We start from the raw sequence: 20,493 nt of genomic DNA on the forward strand, positions 1-20,493 counted from the left end.
CCCAGACAAAGAGCCAACGCTCTCAGATGATAAAGCCAAGGTCATTTCATAGAGATATGACACATGTCTTACATAATGGACACTTCATTCCCACTGAAACGATCTAATCTGCTGCTCAGAAGTAAACAAAAGGAGGAAAACAGAAAGGGATCTGATTCCTTAATATCCGGACAGGTACAGAATCTGTTATTCATACATGATAAAGTACTTGAGATGAAAAGCAGAGGGTGCTATATTATATTAGATCATATTACATTTTTTTGTTTAGTAAAACTGCATATACATTATATTCTGTCTAACATATTATATTATATTATATTATATTATATTATATTATATTATATTATATTATATTATATTATATTATATTATATTATATTATATATTATATTATATTATATTACATTATATATTATATTATATTATATTATATTATATTATATTAATTGATCGAGTATCTGCCTTGAAGAATCTCCTAGATGTGCGCCCACTGATGTTTTCCTTGCATTACATTACGTCACTATTTTAGAAGTTTGTTGTTTTTGAAGGTGTTTTATGTTAAATAAGGGTGCATTTCTTAGAAAAACAAAACAAAAAAAACAGAAACAAAAAAATAATTAAAACAGTAATAGTTTTAAATATTACTGGAATTCAGTACAATTCAAATAACTTTTTATATATTTTATTATTAACTTAATTATATTTTCTACGAAATTTTTTTCTGTGATAAATTTTTGTAATCAATAATCCATCAGAAATCATTTCAATTTCATGATTTGGTCCTTAAGAGTATTTGTTTCTGTTGTCAATAGTAGAATTGCGTTTTTTAAATGCCTTCAGCACTGAGCGGGCAAGACACATACTCTTCATGTCTTATGGCACCAGGCACTTTGTTAGAAATGCTTCAGATGTTTTGTGTTTGTTTCAATGCTTGTTTATAGTTTAACTCCTATTTTCATTTATAGAACATTATGTTTGCATTGACATTTATTATCTCTAATTCAAATCCATTATGAACAGCAGCTAGGCTAATTATTTTCTTTGTTCTCTATTTCCGCCTGGGGATGCCCACCCTGAGACCTCTAGAGATTGTGCAGGGACACTTGATGAAATCCAAGACTTGTGAATAGACTGTGCCAACCAAAGACTAATAATAAGACTAGTATTAGGGGTGTAAACATACACCCCTAATACACTTTATTGAACATGTACACAGTAACGTTCACCTCTACTTAGGCAACTTGGACATCACCTACAGTTGAAGTCAGAATTATTAAACCCCCTTTTTTAAATATTTCCCATATGATGTTTAACAGAGCAAGGACATTTTCACAGAATGTCTAATAATATTTTTTCTTCTGAAGAAAGTCTTATTTGTTTCAATTTTTTAAAAACATTTTAAGGTCAAAACTATTAGCCCCTTTAAGCTTTATATTTTTTTCGATAGTCAACAGAACAACCATCATACAACAACTTGCCTAATTAACCTAACCTGATTAGGTAATCTAATTAACCTAGTCAGGCCTTTAAATGTCACTTTAAGCTGTATACTATTATCTTAAAAAATATCTAGTAAAATATTATTTACTGTCATCATGGCAAAGATAAAATAAATCAGTTATTAGAAATAAGTTATTAAAACTATCATGTTTAGAAATGTTTTGAAAAAAAATCTGCTCTCTGTTAAACAGAAATATGGGAAATAAATTACTAAAGGGGTAATAATACAGGAGGGCTAAAAATTTTGCCATAATCACAATAATTATTTGAAACAATATTTATTGTGAAAAGTGCTATACAAATAAACTGGAATTGAATTTCATGGTCAGCGCAGATCATTCTGCGTTTTTTCAGCGATTACACAGTGAAGGAGGGGCGGGATAATAACATGCAATTGTCAACAAACAATAAAGATTTGAACTTGAAACGGTACATCAAGATATACTCTGTATTTTTACAACCGACTAAAAAAAACAAAAAAAAAAAACAAAAACAAAACAAAAAAAAAAAACAAAAAAAAAACAACCACTATACAGCAAAATGCTCACAGCGGAGCGCTTTTAGAACAGTGCTCGTGTTTCTGCAACACAAAAAACATTCGATGGACACACAGCCTTAAACTTATTTTTTATCACTAAGATAAAAAAAGAGCTTCAGGGGTGAATCATGTGTCAGTGGTCTTTGGATAAGGGATTCATAAAAATAAACAACACAATCATAAGACAAAAGCCTGAGAAGTGAAAAAATTTAATCTCATCTCATTTTCTACCGCCTTTCCGGGGCTGGGTCGCGGGGACAGCAGTCTTAGGAGAGAACCCCAGACTTCCCTCTCACCAGACCCTTCCTTCAGCTCGTCCAAGGGGATCCTGAGGCATTCTCAGGACAGCTGTGAGACATTGTCTCTCCAGCATGTCCAGGGTTTTCCCCGAGGCCTCCTCCCAGTGGGATATGCCTAGAACACCTCGCTAGGTAGGCGTCTAGGAGGCATCCGAAACAGAGCAACCTCAGCTGACTTCTCTCGATATGGAGGAGCAGCGACTCTACTTTGAGCTCCTCCCAGGTGACAGAGCTCCTCACCCTATTTATAAGGGTGCGCCCTGCCACCCTGTGAAAGAATTTTATTTCGGCCGCTTGTATCCAAGATCTTGTCTTTTCGGGTCATGACCCGAAGCTCACGACCATAGGTGACAGTAGGAACGTAGATTAACTGGTAAATCGGGAGCTTTGCCTTTCGGCTCAGCTCCTTCTTTACCATAATGGACCGGTAAACAGACCGCATTACTGCTGCCACTGCACCAAGCCGCCTGTCAATCTCACGTTCCATCCTTCACTCACTTATGAACAAAACCACAAAGATACTTGAACTACTCCACCTCTGGTAAAGACTTTCCTCCAACCTGGAGATGACAAGCCACCTTTTTTCAGTGAATCACCATGGCCTCAGACTTGGAGGAGCTGGTTCTCATTCCAGCTGCGACACAAGGCTTTATTATCTTTGTTAACAACGGCTTTTTAATTTTTCGCTTACTTCTTGAGTGCCCTGGACGTATGATTTTGTTGTTTATATTTGTATGACTGTTAAAAACAGTACAGCTGTTTAGATCTCTGTAGAAAACATCATATATTTTTCCTATCATGAACAGAGTTCAGAAAAATAGCTTTTTTTAAAATAGAAATATTCTATAAACAGTTTAGTGTGTCAGCTCAACAAAAGTTTTTTCTTTTTTTTCTTTTAAAAAGAGAACACTTATTGTTTGAATAACATAATTTAGTTATATTGTTTTCATTTTACATCAAATCTTTTTTTCTATTTAAAAACCGAAACAAATGCTGATTTTCTTTGAGATCTTAGTATTTTGCACCCCAATGCATAAAAAGAGTATCATTCAGACTGAGAATGGCTTATTTCTCCTTTTACTGACCTTTGATCCTTGTGAGGTCTTGCTCTTCTTGGGGTCTGAAAAGGCAGAGAGTGGAATGGTTGGAAGCATAGGGTAATCTGGGCTGGGTCTTGGGACCACCTCTGCCCCCTCTGGGACCACGATGAGCTGATAAATACAAAATAAATGCAGGATTAAAGCACATTTACCCAAAAAATGTGTACAATTTGTTAGAAAATCCGCAACAAAATGTTTTTAACAAATGGATCTGAGGAGTAGTAAAGTAAACTCTCACCCCTCCCGCTTTGACAAGCTTTCGACGGAAGTCCCGCGTGGGATTATTGAAGGTGAGTTTCTCACAACGCAGGTGATTGACCGGCGGGTTCCCCTCCAGGTTGAGGAACAGGTCGTAATTGAAGCACACCTTCTTTGGTTCCTCCTGTGTGAATTAAAGTATTCAGGGATTCCATTAAATCTTTGCACATCAATGAACAACTCAAAGACATGATGCTTACTTATGTTTTCCCTCAGTATGTGATGAGACTGTTTGTTGCCGTTTTTGAATTTACTGCCATATCAGCTTTATTGCCTAATGAATGTTAAACAATTAACAACCAATTATCATGAATACAATATAATGAAGATGATTTAATGTTCCATTATTAAAATTATAGGCATGCTTAATTTCAAAAACAAAGCAGCAATACAGCGTCATGATGTTTTAAAGGGCACCTCTGATGCTTTTGGAACTGTTTGAACAGAACTGTGTGTAGGTATAGTGAATCCACATTCAATATACAACAGAAGTCTCAGATTGTTGACGTTAAATCTGGTTTATTTTTGTACAGTAGCATGATAGATCTAGCAGTGTATACAGAGGTGTATATTGACTTGTATCCTGTCAAATTCGCCTCAACTTTATGTGCAAAATCAGTGGAAAGTTATATGTGTGTGTATTGCGAACTTTGCAACAGCATTCATAGGACCCATCATTTCAGAAAGGCTTGAATAAACTCCACAACAAATACATCAAATAACCTTATTTGTTTTTTGACTCTGATCTGAATATCTCCATTATTCGCTTCATTGCTGTCTACGTCACTGACTGCTGTTTATGTGACGCAGCAAGAGAAACAGACACGCACAGTGGGTGGAGAGAACCAGCTCATGTGCATTTAAAGACACAGGCAACAAAACGGCTACAATGTAATTTTACTACTAAATTTACATATTCGGCATGGTATAATAAATGTAAATGTAAACAAATGTAAAAGAGGTAAAATAGAAGCCCTTTAATGATTGTTCATTCAGCTCTAACTCATAATCTGCCATAAAAAGATGTCTAACAGAGCACTACAGCTAGAGTCCAGAGTACAAATCAATCCAAGTCCAGACTTATGCCTGCAAACATCTGCATGATGATTTCAAATATTATGCAAAGAAGCAAAGACTTTGGTGCATTGTTGTTATACATATAATATTATAAGATTTAATGTTCTTCTAAAGCTCTTCATGAGCAGCCTATTCCCAAATTAGCTATTTTGCAATTTATAAAAAACAGCTTCCTAAACCTTTGGTAATACATAATAAGCTAAGCGTTAAGGCTACACCTGAAGAAGCAAAAACGTGCAGTTGTGAAACTTTTGCTCAAGGTCTAATTAATCAGTTTGATCTTCCATACTGTTCAAATCTGAGTCAGATGCAAGCGGACGCACTCGCACCCTCCAGGTGCACATAGTAGAAATGATCTCACTATTATTTGTTCATTAATATTTTGTGCTGTATTTGATTACTAGTGGTGTTTTGAATTTAAAAAATGCATAATAATCATGATAATCGTGAAACCATGTTTTTTCTTAAGACAATACAATTGTACAACCAAAATCTATGATTGACGCATCCCTAATTGTTATGCAGTTTATAACTTAAAACAAATGAATGTGTCTGAATGTCGAAAAAGCCTACTTAAGCAATGCACTGCTTTTGTTGTGCTTCGAAATACAACATTTAAATACGTTTGTAAAAAAGTCTATTGTACAATGCACTGATATAATGTAGTTTCAAAATACAATATATTAACATTTTAATGTAGAAAAAGCCAACGTGGGTGTCTTAAGGAGCAAGCATACAACGTATGGGTTCTTATATTGCTGTTGTGTCATCACTCATATTGCAAGTCATATCTTTCTGGCCTCTCATTAGGGATGCTTTTTTATGAACTGCCCCCCATGACAAACTTATTGAATAGCCCTGGACAAAAGGGTCTGAAATCCCTATGGGGATAAAACAAACTGTGTTAAAACTGTGTAATGTGCATGTTTGACACTATAAACAAACACAGAAACACTAAAATCACCAAAGAATGCAGCGAGTATGAGTAAGAAGACCTTCAGTGCACAGAGTACAGACATTAACAGGACACCATGATGGATTTTAAAATAGTCACACATGTAACCGTGAATTAGTCTCTGCTTGCCATATAGTTAATAAATCATTAAAAGGTTTTGTTATAATAAACATAACAGCAGCACAAACTCTGTAATCCGCCATTGTTGTTGTTGTTACTGGTTATTACATGTCGGGTTCTACCTTCTGGTCACATGGTACTGTGAAGTCATTGTTTCCCAAAAGTTTGCCTATTTTGCAAAGCGAAAGGTTTCGAGATCTACTATCTAAGCAGTTACAAAATAGTTAGTTTCAGGACCCTGAACAATTGTTCTATTAAACAAAATAATGAATCATCAATTACTCAGCTTCCATCCTTTTGTAGAAAAAAAAAGGAAAATATTTTGAAGAGCGTCAGAAACTAGCAGCTATTAACTTCCATGGTGTTTTTTTTCCTCTTAACATTTTTCAAAAAATCTACTTTTGTGTTTGACAGAGACAAGAAACTGAAAGGTTTGGAACCACATGAAAGTGAGTACATTACGAACTATCCTTTTAAAGTGAGTCAACAGGGGTGATTTAGGAGCGCTCAGCCAGAGGATCATTCAAGATTTAAGGGAAAAACCTCAGCAGGGATCAGAGTTACAAATCAAACGCACAGATGAACATTCTCCAGCTCAATCTGTTTATCTCTGTCGAAAACAACTCAAGAAAACAAGACTCTCAGTAAAGCGGGGATGTTTTTCAGATCAGATATGGTTACATATCACAAGCCAGTGAGTCAGCGGGTGGGTTGGGGAAAAAAAAAAAGAGAGTAATTATTTTGCATTATTATGGCTCAGCTCATAAGGCGAATCATGCTCCTCTGCTTACTCTACACTGATGGCTTAATGCCAGTGAGGGGAAGTTCACAAATGACACAACAGAGGAAGAGAAACTGATACTGATGAGTCACAGAGTGAGAGATATATGCGTATGAACGTGTGAAAACAAAAACAAAAAATAGACTAACTATAGAACAAAAGTCAACAGCAAGAGAAGTTGCAGGAAGAGGCTCACCTTGTTTTTGAAGTAGACCTCTATGGGCATCAGAAAGCCAGCATAACCTGACTCCTCAACCTTGTATTGGGGCTCCTTACACACTGCACATAAATACAAAAAGAATAATTACTTCACTTAGACGTGTAAAAACAACATTTATCCACTTCAAATCCAAATGGGTGAAAGAACAGAGTATATACAGGAATCAGATTCAAATTCAATACCTTTTAAGAACCATTTTAAGACTCTTTCCACACATTTTAAGACCTTATAACCGCTTCAGGTTTCAACCGGAAACACTGGCAAGATTTGAACTTACAGTACATTTACTAAATATTAATGTGAGAAACTAATCAAAAACTAAAACATTATTCATATAGTAAAAACCTAGCTAATTCAGCAGGTTGGCTCCTATTTATGACTTGCAGAAATGATGGTGTTGCCTTGATTACTGCAGTAAACGAAGCAGCATGATCTCAAATCCAGCAGGATTTCGTTGATTTCATAAACTACATAGCATCCTGGTATTGGCAGATTTAACTCAGGCAAACTTTATCAACTTTTAATACTTTAAGACCCCGCGGACACCCTGAAGAAAAGAGATTTTCAGCATCAAAACATTTCTTGGAAAACAAATACACTAAAATGTTATTTAGTGCAACCAAGTAATATATACCAAAAATCTACAATCAAGAATTATTTGATTACATATTAAATTACTTTATTTGGTGATCAATGCAGTAACAATAGTTTGTTTTTTCAAAAGTTAATAGAATAAGGTAGACAGACACTTTCCGTCCATAAGCATTACGTGCATATAAAATCACTTTTCTTAACTCTACCTGGGATTGACTCATTTTATTTTATTAAAGATACAGCAAAAAAGTTCTAATTATTCGTAATTTATATAAAATTAATACTTTAAAATATTATGTTTAATGTAAATAACTCCTGTGAGGCAAATCTGAGTTTAAAGCATCTTTACACCGATGTAATCCATTAGCAGGTCATTCTAGGTAAAGTCAGAATGGCTGTTCAGTAAATGTTTGGCTTACAACATTTTTGTATTGTTAAAAAATAATATTTTTTAAAATATTGTTTATAATAACTATAATAATATGTTATACTTATTTAAAAAAAATTTATAATTTGTATAATTTTATAATTAAATTAATTAAATAAAAAATAATTATAATTATTATTAATTTATAATTTATTTATAATATATAATAATATTTTAATTATTTAAAAAATTACAAACTTGTAAAAAAAGTTAAACAAAAACTATTTCTTTATAAATTCACAAATTTGTTTGTAAAAAAAAGGTAAAAACAAAAACACATATTTGTAAAAATATATAATAACACTAATAATAATAATAATAATAATAATAAAGCAAATAAATCAAATTTTTTTTTTAGAAAAAGTAAAAAAAATGTAAAAAGTTAAAAAGCAGCATTTATTTAAACTTTATGTATCATCATATCTTTTTTATTGAATGATATGTCAGCAACAAAGGATATTTTGATGAAGAAAAATAAAATACAATAAAAACAACAAAAGATTAATTAGATTTTTTTTACAATAACATATAATGAAAATTCTAAAACAAAAAGCATCCTGTTTTATATCATCAAATTGCAAACTTTGTCACAGTTTTGGAGCACACTAGCTAAAAGATATCCTAAAAGTGAATAATACTGATACTAACGTCTTAAAAACCTTATTTTAATTTCATGGGACTTTAAAGCGGGACAGTCCAAGATTTGTTTTATTTACACTTCATAAATGACTAGTGTTTGGTTTTACACCAAACACTAGTTTCTTTCCAAATATGGACTTCTAAAAACATACATTTACAAATTAAATGTATTAAAAAAATTATTAATTTATAGATTAAAATAACATTTAATATTTTATAATGTTATAGATGATGATTTTTTTTTCTTCATTAACAAATTCAAGCATCAAGTCTTTGCACATGAATATTAATTATGTTTCATGATGTTTACTCTGTAGCCCTCGCTGATTGGCTGAAAGGCACATGCTGTTAAGAGTGCACTGATCAGCTGCCAACCCGACAATCTGACTATTGTGAAGACACAGATTGTGAATATTTTTTTCAAAAGACTAAACATGACACTCAAGCAACATCTGCATGACCCAGTCATTTTCACACCATATCTAATTCTGCAAACAAATCTTGAAATCAGTGTTCTAAATCAAGCCAGAATAAATTGATTATATATTACCAACACAAATATAAGACACTCGGAACAGATGCATAAGATGATGTTTCATCTGCTAAACTGGCAGTAGTTGGTTTCGCCAGTCATCTGAGCCTGTTTGTTTTGTTTGTTGTTGATTTAGCATCAAATCCTGGCATCACATCAAGCCAAAATTTTGTTATCAATCCAACTCCAAAGAAACATGTGTAACGAGTCATGCAGCTCTCATGTGTGCTGTTTTCAGAAGATTACGACAACTGTGGGCAGAGCTTTACTTCTAGAAATGCACTGATATGGAATGTTTTTGACTGAGATACCAATAACCCTTCAGATATGGATATATTAGTCAAATATACATTTTCTGAATTTTCTGCATGATTGTAAAAAAAGGCAAAGAACAAAAGGGAAACACATACAGTGAAGAACACATTTTAACTTTAGAAAAGTGATCTCTGAACTTAATTAATAAACTATTATAAGGCGAACTTTCTTTCATATAAATACTGCCTGACGTAAAAACTGCATAAATTAAGCAACCAAGTCACTAAACATTAACTAAAATCTAAATATCAGCAACAAAAAAAAAAAAAACCTGTAGAAAACTCTTTTATCTCTCTGACCCTTTAACAGACACTTCCTTAAAACCACTCCACATCTCTATAAAAATATTGTGCATTTCCAGGTGAGTGGGATCTCCATATGCACCAGACACTTTACTTAAACTACACCTTGCAAAAACTCAATAAGAAAGACAATCTTTACTTGTAGCACAAATCATGTTGCACACTACATGCTCCACTGAGTGGTACGGTACGAGTCGGTATGGGTCACCTTTATCAGGCTTGTGTTTCCACTGCTCAAAGGGTACCAATGGTAACCCTTTGGTGGGCGTGGTGTACGACAAGTTTCAGTCGACGTCATTCTCACTCGAGGAAATGTCAAAGCAAAGCTGTACAGACCATTCACAAATCATATGAGAAGCACTGCTTACAAAACAGAGGCTTTATACACACAAATACTTGTGTATAAATGTTTATTACTTACCTTTCTATGAACATAACTTGATTATAACTGCAGATCAATGATGAAAAATAGCTTACTATAACATCCGCAATTATATTAAATAAATAAATGCAGCATTCATGAACACATACAGACCCTTACAGTCTCCAATATGTTACAAATTACAGAAAAACTCCACACAGCATACATTTAGGCTTTATTTGGGTTCTAAAACCACACCCAACACCGTGCAAACCTCTCATCTGTATCTTTAATCTTCAGCAGCACATGTAACCTCTTGTTAGAAAGAAATTCCGTCATTCTGAGTTCATAATAGACCAAAAGGTGATGATAATAGCTAAACATGGCAGTTTGGGGATGTTTCAGGTTGCTGAAAGAATCATTCGGTCCTTTGTTTTTTTCGCATTTCACTTTTGCGATCGTCAGATGTCAGAAGCACATCAATAATCATGCGCACGTTATTACCATGAGCTCAAGAAGTTTGTTATGAAAAAAACCTCTCTGGAGAAAGTGCAACCGCTCACACTTTAGACGGCCTCTTAAACAACAATAGGACAACAGGTTTATCTTCTTGGCTTTGTGGTTGTTTATCGAGATGACGTCAAGGTTTGTTTAAGCTTAGGTCAACCATGGCTTGATATTATATGTATAGTATTACGATGTAATATCTCGGCTGTGTACTTAAAAATGGCGCTTCCTTTGTTTTCATTTTCTTGCTTGTACACGCACTAGTAACACTTGTCTGTAAACTAATAGCGTTCAGCTGCGCGTCTGGCTCCGCCTTTTGGTACCCTTTTGTTGTGCTAGGTACTCTTTGGAAAGGGTACTCAAAAAGTAGTATGGTACGGTAGACTTTTATGGCACGGTACCATACGGTTCGGTACACTTTTATGGTCGTTTCCATTGTCGAAAGATACCTAAAAGTGTACTGTACTGTAAAACTTTTTGGTCACCCTATGCAAAGGGTACCAATCAGGCATAAAGGGTACCATAAGGCGGAGCTAGACATGCAGCTGAACGCTACTGGTTTACAGAGAAACGTCACTCGCAAAAGCAGGAGAATGAAAACCAAAAACCGACATGTTTTAAATACACAGCCAAGACATTACATCGTAATATTATATGCATATGTTAACAAGCCATGATTAACCCAAGCTCGAACAAACCTTGTCGTTGTCTTGATGAACAACCACAAAGCCAAGAAGAACAAAATCTGCTGCGTCCTGTTTTTGTTTTATGAGGCCATCTAAATGTGCGAGCAGTTTCACTTTCTCCAGAGCGCTCACCGTGCATCTACATTTCAAACAAACTTCTTGAGCTAATGATAATAATGTGCGCGTAATCATTGAAGTGCTTCCGATCCTCTCAGACAAAAAAAAAAGAACAAACGTGAGAGTAAAGCGCAAAAAAACAAAGGAGAAGATTGATAAAACACAGGAGCAAATTTTTTCAGCAACCTGAATCATGAACAAACTGCCAATTTTATCAATCCCCTTTTGGACTATTTTAAACTCAGAATGATGAAATTACTTTCTAACAAGAGGCTACATGTGCTGGTGAAGATTAAAGATACAGATGTAAGATTTGCACTTTTGCACTGACTGTAGACGTTACAGTAGGATATTTCCCACTGTCATTGATCTGCAACCATAATCAAGTTATGTTCATAGAAACGATAGTAATGAACATTTATACACAAGAATTTATGTGTTTAAAGCATCTGTTTTGTGAGCAGTGCTTCTCATATGATATGTGAACAACTCATGCAGCTGTACTGTAGACATTTCCTTGAGCGAGAATGACATCATCTGAAACTTTCAGTCACACACCACGCCCACCCTTGGTACCCTTTAGGCAGTGGAAACGTAAGCCTGATAAAGGTGACCCGTACTGTACTGTACCAGTCAGTGAAAATGGGCCATAAGGTACCTTTTAACAGTGGAAATGGACATAAAAGCATACCGACACATACCATACCGTACCATTCAGAAGAAACGGGGCATAAAAGAAGCACAGTATAGTCTGTCTTAGGTTATGTGTATAGTTTAAGAATTTAGTAGTTAGTCTAGTTAGACCATGCATGTCAGTTATGTATAGGTTTAAAATAGCTCTTATGTCCAGTGTTGTGTTCATATGTATGACTATGTTTATTTATGTAGCAACATTGTCCTTCAAGACACAACACTTTATTACACTGTATGTCCACACATGTAGCAGAATGACAATAAAGCTCAAACTGACTTGACTTTTTGACTTGAATCATTTTAAAAAGTGTCAAACAGCAAGCAGTCAGCAAGTGTCAAATTATACATCGCTTATTGGCTTAAAGATTTTTAAAGCCTTACATTTTGTTTCCGGATAAATAATGACAACCTTAAAACACCATTTATTTATTGATATGGCTGCCGATATATTGTGCATTTCATTTGAAGTTGTGAAATGTACCTCTCTTGGGTTTTGGAAAGCTCTCGTGCAGCCGGAAGACCACTTTATCCACAAAGTGCTGAATGTCGCTGCCTTCGGGGCCTCGCACAAACACCATCCAGTCGTGGGTGAAGCCCTCAGACGTCACTTTCTTCCTCAGCTGAGCTCTGTGTCCCAGCTCAAGCTTGACCTGAACCGTGCACTGCAAACCCACAAAAACATCCTCATTAAATTTCTCAAAACGACTCAAGCAAAGTGACAATAAACTGTTACAATATTGTAACAGTTGTACTGAAACTATTCTCAAGCATGTCTCTCACTTCAAACAAATACAGCAAAGCAAATTGAAACAAAAGCCTGAAGTCTTGAAAGCGCAAAGCCTATTAGAAGCTACCCGTTACAGTTACAATGAAGCTTTGAATAATTTACGTCCCTATAATAAAATCCCTCTTGATTTCATCAGACTTGTTTTGAATCTGATTTCAGATTCTAGAATTCATTTCATATTCTCTTCTAAGAACCGATTCCTCACTGTCATTGCAATAAGCAGGTTTTCACTCATGAAATATGATTTATTACTAGTCAGAACATCTACAGACCAGTGTTTCAGATTCCAAATTTTAATAATAAAAAATTCATAAGTATCATTTGAAAGCAACTTAAGCTACATATTTGCAGGTATACAATGTCTTGGTGTTGCGCTGCTGACTCTAATGGCAATCCATCGTACTGCCCGCAGTAAACACGCACCCGATGAGGAAGAGAAAACATTGGCAAACAAGGGAACTTTTACAGTTTTTTAGGCACACAAAAGTGTTCTTAGAGCATTGCATGATTACAGCTGAACTACTCAAGAATGTTTGATAATGCTTTTGTTTCTTGGCCTTTGAATGTTTTGAGACCATTGCTGTCTATGAAGGATAAGAGAGCTCTCGGATTTCCTTTAAAGTAGCTCAGTTAGTGTTCCTAAGATGAACGAAGGGTCTCAGGGGATTAGAGTGACATAGGGTGAGTAATTAATAACAATTTTCATTTCTGGGTGAACTAACCCTTTTTATGCCTTCAAATGATGATGGTAATAATCAGTGATTTGTGATCATATATTTATGTGAATGTTTCAGATGGGCATACCATAAAAGCTTGTGAGAAATCATACAATGGTACAAAACAACTGCTATTTGCACCAGCTCACTGACAGAAAAAAGTTTACTCTATCGCAAACCTTATTAGGAAAAAGACTTTTGCACATACTCAAAAGTGATAGTTTACCCAAAAATTACAATTCTGTCATTATTTACTCATGTCCACTTGTTGAAAACTTGTTTGAGTTTATTTATCTGTTGAACCCACACGTATATATAGTAGTCAACATCTAAAGTGGATAATCCCCTTTAAAAGTTAAAACTACAGAAAACACCCATTCTTGTCCTAGGACAATTTAGAAAAATATTTTAGATTCACTGCGAATGTTGACTACTGTATATTGGGATAATCTTGCAAACTGATAGTCACTGACCTCTATAGTGTTTGTATTTTCAAACAACAGTATGTACGTTAAAAGCTAGCGATTTCCAAAAATTTTCAAATGATCTTCTATTGGATAAAGGTCTGGAACAACTTGAGGATGAGTACATTGGAATTTTTAGGTGAACTATCCCTACCTGACCAAAATTTTGCCACCTATTTAAGTATTAGGAACAACAAATAATAATTTGAATTTTAGTTGATCATTTGGTATTAGAAGTATAATAAAATATAATCATGCCTTGATTTTTAATTATTTATTTAGGACAGTAATGTTTTTTGTCAGTAATGACTTTGGTTAGACAAAAGCCTTGTCACTTAACAGAAATGATGTTCAGTATAGAATATAAAGTCATGATGCAGTGGAAAAAGAATTACTATTGTTTGCTGTCTCATGAGCTTGGACGACTGCAGCTATACATCTCTGCAATGACTCAAATAACTTATTAATAAAGTCATCTGGAATGGCAAAGAAAGTGTTCTTGTAGAACTCCCAGAGTTCATCAAGATTCTTTGGATTCTTCGTCTTACCTCAGACATGCTCAATAATATTCATGTCTGCTGCTGACTGGGCTGGCCAATCCTGGAGCACCTTAACCTTTTTTGCTTTCAGGAACTTTGAGGTGGCGGCTGAAGCATAAGAAGGAGCGCTATCCTGCTGAAGAATTTGTCCTGTGCTGTGGTTTGTAATGTAATGGGCAGCACAAATGTCTTGATACCTCAGGCTGTTGATGTTGCCATCCACTCTGCAGGTCTCTCGAACACCCCCATACTGAATGTAACCCCAAACCATGATTTATCCTTCACCAAACTTGACTGATTTCTCTGAGAATCTTGGGTCCATGCGGGTTCCAGTAGGTCTTCTACAGTATTTGTGATTATTGGGATGCAGTTCAACAGATGATTCACCTGAAACATCTACCTTCTGCCACTTTTCCAAATGAGTAAACTAGAAGTCAAGTTATTATGTGTTGCTCTTACAACTGGGATCGATGACAAGACTGTGTCAGGTAGTATATTCATGTATGCTAATGGATACCAATTTTCAAAATTTGTCAAAAAGTCTTCTTTTGAGCAAAGGTCTGGAACAACCTGAAGATGAGTATATTTTCATTTTTGGATGAACTATTCCTTTAAAATATATGGAATGAAAAGGACATCACAGTGGCAAATCATCAAGCTGTAGGCTATTTTCTTTACGAAAAAAAAACAGAAATTTAAATTGAGTCAAATCATATTACTGCTATTGATACGGCAAAGAAGAGTGACTAAAAAAAGGCCTCCAGGCACCAAATCGGAGTAGGAATACCTTTCATATGCATGCTGAAGCTAATCATGTGGATCATCGTCTGGTTCTGCCAAATGGCCAGAAAAAGCCATCAAGGGAATTCCTTGAAAGGCAGCCAGGAAAAATGAACACTGCCCACATCGGGTGGAGCCGGGCCAGACTGGGTTCAGGTGCCCAGAGATGCTCGTCTGCTGTTGACTCGAGGTGATCGAAGCACCAGAATAGAGAACAACACCAAGAGGAGCTTTTCTGAAAGAATGAGTGGAAGGAAAATCTTATTGGGCGCCGTCTGGCCAGTTCGTCCTGTCACCATAATGCCCTTTAACTCTGTGCGTTGGCTGACACTGCTGCTACTCTGAGGCCAAAACCTGCCAGCAAGACTCCATGCTGCCAGGCATCAGAATAAACCCTATGAATTCATCTCTCTCTCGCTCGCTCACCCACCCACAATCGCCAGCCGTGTCACATATATAGACAGACAGTGAGACAAAAGACAACCCTGCTTTTTTCCCACAACTTACCATTTGTCACTTGCCTTGAGGTAACAAATAAAAAGCGAACGCTGCCTACATAAAAGCCACTCCACTCCGCCTGACCACCCAAACATGAAGACGATACAGGACAGACAGAAGACGTACACAATAAGAGATTCAACACATGACTGGGCTAATCCCGCAGAATGGGGGAAAAGATCAAAAGGCTTTTTTTTTGTAAAGGAGTAGATTAAACAGAAGGACGGGCAAACATTAGTGGCTCCTGGTCTCGCCAGACACACTCAACCGCTTCACTTTTTGTTATGAAACATGAAATAGACTTGAAAGAGGCAGACGGGATTTCACTCAGGTCACTGCTATGATACAGATTATCAGTCAAGCGGAGCAAAAATACGAGCAGGTCACGTGCGAGCCAACAGGCGAACAACAAAACAACAAGTCTCAGAAGAGTCGGCGCAATGCTCTTGTTAACGATTCAGCTGGGAAAACATGAATGAATTAATTAAGTACATGAACTGTGTTTCATCTTGCATGCAGGAACAGAACAGAGATCGGCAACAACAAAACTACACTGAATGAACAGATTCATAAATATATAAACTAAATTTTTGACTTTATGCAGAAAAACATTTCAGGATTGCTTTCTTAACTCCTAGTGTCGCTAGTTAACACACTCGATGCATTTTTACCTCAACACATCTCATAATGTCTGAAATATCCACCTCTACCAAATAGTTGATTTGTTGAAATATACTAGAATTATACTAGTAAATATACTAGAATTTATACATATACTATGAAAATTAGAAAAATATCAAGTGTTAGACCAATTTAATAAAAAATCTAATAAAAATAAAACATTTTTGAATACTAAATAATCTTTATTTTTTGATGTATGCCATAAAATATTTCAAATTCTAATGTTGTTGTTGTTGTTTTTAAATTAAACCAAAATCAAGTGTATTAGTGCAACAGGATTACGTTCGTTTGATTATTTTGTAAACCAATAATGCTGTGTAGTAGAACTGGGTGATTTGGCCATAATTCAAAATCTCGATTAATTGAACATTTTAACCGGATAACAATTCGTCACCTTAGAATTATAAGGTTTTATCTGACCTTTTTGTCAAAATTGAGTTAATGACATATTCTTATTAAATGACAACTTATTTACATTATGGGATGTTTTTGTATAGGTTGTTTACATTCATTTATTTTATTTTCGGCTTAGTCCCTTTATTAATCTGGGGTCGCCACAGTGGAATAAACCACCAACTTATCCAACACATGTTTTACGTAGCGGATGCCCTTCCAGTTGCAACCCATCTCAGGGAAACATCCATACATGCTTATTTACACTCATACACTACGGACAATTTAGCCTACCCAATTCACCTGTACTGCATGTCTTTGGGCTGTGGGGGAAACTGGAGCACCCGGAGGAAACCCACGCAAATACTGGGAGAACTCCATACAGAAACGCCAACTGGCCCCAGCCGAGGCTCAAACAAGCGACCTTCTTGCTGTGAGGCGACAGGACTACCTACTGCGCCACCAAGTTGTTTACGTTTAGACTTTTTATTTAAAAATCAAATGTTACACACATACTGTTTGCTAAATGGAGTGCAAAATCTTTAAAGCTCGATATCTCAAAATCATTCAGAACACAGATAGAACCTTATAATTCCAAGGTGACAAATTAATAAACGATTATTTATTTATTTTAGGTTTTTGCCCTCATAGTTCACTGACAAGTTTTGTTCAGTAAATATGCTCACATATTACAAGATTTTTGAATGAAGGGTGTATTACTTGATTTTAAAATAACTGAAGTAAACACACTCTATCTATTATCTATGATTATTTATTGCACATCAACGCTGAACAACTGAAATTAAAACACTGCCAAAAACGCGGCTCTCCGCACCACCCATCCTTATCACCACTACCAAATCGACCTATCACAAAGCTTGCGCAACGTGTCGTTGTGACGCGTAGTTACATTTTTGTGAGAGGCGTGTGGGTATGCAAAGGATGCGCCGGATCATATACATGTGTTTGGCAGAAGTATAATATCAGAATAATATAATAAACATAAATCATAATATAATAAGTATAATTCTGCCTTAACAGAGCGGGTTCATGTGACTACAAACGATAGGGAAAGTAACTGAAAAAATTGACCTAGGAAAAAAATTGATCGATTATAGGTTCAGAAAGTCGATTTTCAAATATTTTTTAATTAATCGCCCAGCCCTACTGTCAAGTGTAAACCATTATTTAAAACAGTCATTGTTTAAAACAGTCAAAATTTGGTCAACCAATTGGAAGCAGGCAGTTAAAGGGTTAAAGCAGGATTAAAGCATCCATATTATGCTAGTGTAAAAGTTCCCAAATTAGTCTCCTGCGTTAGTTTAGATCCATTTAAGAGGTGAGCTGACATAATCAATAAATTATTATTTTCTCTTTCTTATAGCCTTCTAGTTATGACTTGTTTGTAGTGTGAACAACGTTTAGTGTAGTTACAGTTACCTTTGAAAGCAACTCGTAACATTTTAATAATATTTTAGATAGGGATGTCCACGTGATTGGAAATCGGCCCGATCACACGGTCTCAGATTGGATCAGAATCGAACGTTACCTCCCGATCAGGACTCAAATATATATATGTATATATTTTCATTATTTTTTAACACATCTATAGTTATGCGGTGGCACAGAGTTAGACCTCTTTCTTGACTTCACACAGAAACAGCAACGCGTGCAGCATGACATCACTTTGTTACAGAGACGCTATTGGTTAAATGCCCAAAAAGTAGAACACGGAAGCAGCTTAAATCGGAAAGTGCGAGTGTGTCTGCGGTCTGAAGATATTAAAAAGTTGATGACCACAACATTGCAATAACAAACTGTGAGATATGTAAACTTGGCATTATCTGCCAGGTATTGTAAGATGAGGTGCTATTTGTTTTTATATTAGATTTTTTAATATTGATTGCTGCACTAAAGTCCAAAAGTGAAGAATTTATGTTATTTTTTACTTGATTAGATAATTTTTGACTTTAATTGATAGATACTCAAAATCAAATGACTCAGACTAGAGGTAAAAAAAAAAACCTGATCGGGACATCCCTAATTATCGGCAAACAACGAAATAACTCAAAAAAATATATATTCGTTCACCACTCTAAACGTGACTCAAAGGTCCGAGTTTGTGAAATGTTCAACTAACATTTAAGGTTATTTGTTTCAGTTATTTTAAATTTTAGTTAGTCCTTCAACCCTGTCTGTCATAGGTTTACCATATACAGTAGATGTCACAAATAAAACAGTTCAGCTTTCATAATTCTCAGTGATTGTAAACACTGAAGTGCAGTAACACTGACATTGGTTTTAAAGATCAAATTAAAAGGCAACTGATAAAATGCTGTTGAGGTAAAGTTGGTTTTATGTTCGCACAATCGGACGCTTTACTTAATAATATCATTTCAGGAAAGAGTTTTTTGCAAATTCTAAATAGTGAAATCATATTAGCAACTAGGCATGGGCCGGTATAAGATTCTGACGGTATAACAACCTTGGATAAAAATATCACAGTTTCACAGTATTGTGATTACTGCTCCAAAATAAGTTGTTTTTAAATTTCTGGGTAAAAAAAAAAACTACTTACCCCCTACTGAACACGATATGTTTTATTGTAAGAAACACTGAAAATAATTTGGGCTGGTAGCTTTTGATGTAAAGGCTTCTTTTCTGCTGAAAATAATGTTGCCCTGAAAAACTAAATGAAATAGTCGTGGAAACACATACCTTACACATACCTTAGGAATGGTATAACAGAAAACTTTGGCGGTTTTATAACCTTGACTTTCCAAACCGCCATGAAACCGGGTATCGTCACCGTCTATAAGCAACCAATGACTATTAAAGTACACCATTATTCAATTAAATAAGTCAATTAAAAAGTGCTAATGTTGTTTTGAAGTCATACTTAAACGAGATTTTAGACCCAATATTTAAATTAGAGTAGTAAACAATATAGGCGAATGTGCAAATATAAAACCAACTTCACTTCAATTAAAATGCTTGAAGAACTAACTAATGAATACAAACCACAAGCACAACAGGATGGGATGTTTCTCAGATGTTTCTAGAGATGAATAAATAACACACATTTCTGCTGAACTAACGAACGCATTCACTAATCAGTTTTGTTTAGATTTGTCACCACTGAAAACACTGGTGTGTTGATTAATGAGAACTCTCTCTTCATAAACAACAAAATTCAGATACAATACAGTGATGATAATGGAATGAATGTACATACTGTTCGCAGGCAACCTATTTGTTGTGTGCGCAAATATTCACAATACACACAGGAGGGGCACTTAAAGCAAGTTAAAAGCAGGAAAACGGTGAAACCCAACAGCTTACTGATATTAAACAGGAATTCAATAAGGAATTTTTCTTCAGCTGTCAGTCATGAGAGTATAGATTGAAATTACTTTTAAATTATTTTGAAAAACTAATATATTAAATAAATAAATCTAATTTATCACTGTAACCACAGTTTGAGTACAGCTACAATTCCAGTAGCAGCATTCAAACTGTAGAAGGTGGCATAAAGGAAAGCTCTATAGACCATTTTGAGAGATGTAAACAAAAATATTAGCCCCAACGTATTTCCTGTTTTGTAATTTTTCATT

The 20,493-nt window shown here is 35.2% G+C and overlaps 1 protein-coding gene across 4 annotated transcripts in view; it reads right to left on the minus strand.

The window, feature by feature from the left end:
* The window catches only part of mllt1a (MLLT1 super elongation complex subunit a), a 36,508-nt gene that overhangs the window by 14,929 nt on the left and 1,086 nt on the right, over positions 1 to 20,493 (minus strand). For all 4 annotated transcript variants that reach the window (XM_087264514.1, XM_087264512.1, XM_087264513.1 and 1 more), the window contains exons 2-5: positions 12,503 to 12,683; positions 6,825 to 6,907; positions 3,676 to 3,819; positions 3,423 to 3,548 (exon numbers count right to left, since the gene is read on the minus strand). In XM_087264514.1, coding sequence (XP_087120640.1) covers positions 3,423 to 3,548; positions 3,676 to 3,819; positions 6,825 to 6,907; positions 12,503 to 12,683 — 534 coding nt within the window. The remainder of the gene's footprint in view (positions 1 to 3,422; positions 3,549 to 3,675; positions 3,820 to 6,824; positions 6,908 to 12,502; positions 12,684 to 20,493) is intronic.

Source organism: Danio rerio, chromosome 8 (assembly GCF_052040795.2).
Source record: "Danio rerio strain M-AB ecotype USA chromosome 8, GRCz13ab, whole genome shotgun sequence".
NCBI classification, from domain to species: Eukaryota; Metazoa; Chordata; class Actinopteri; order Cypriniformes; family Danionidae; genus Danio; species Danio rerio.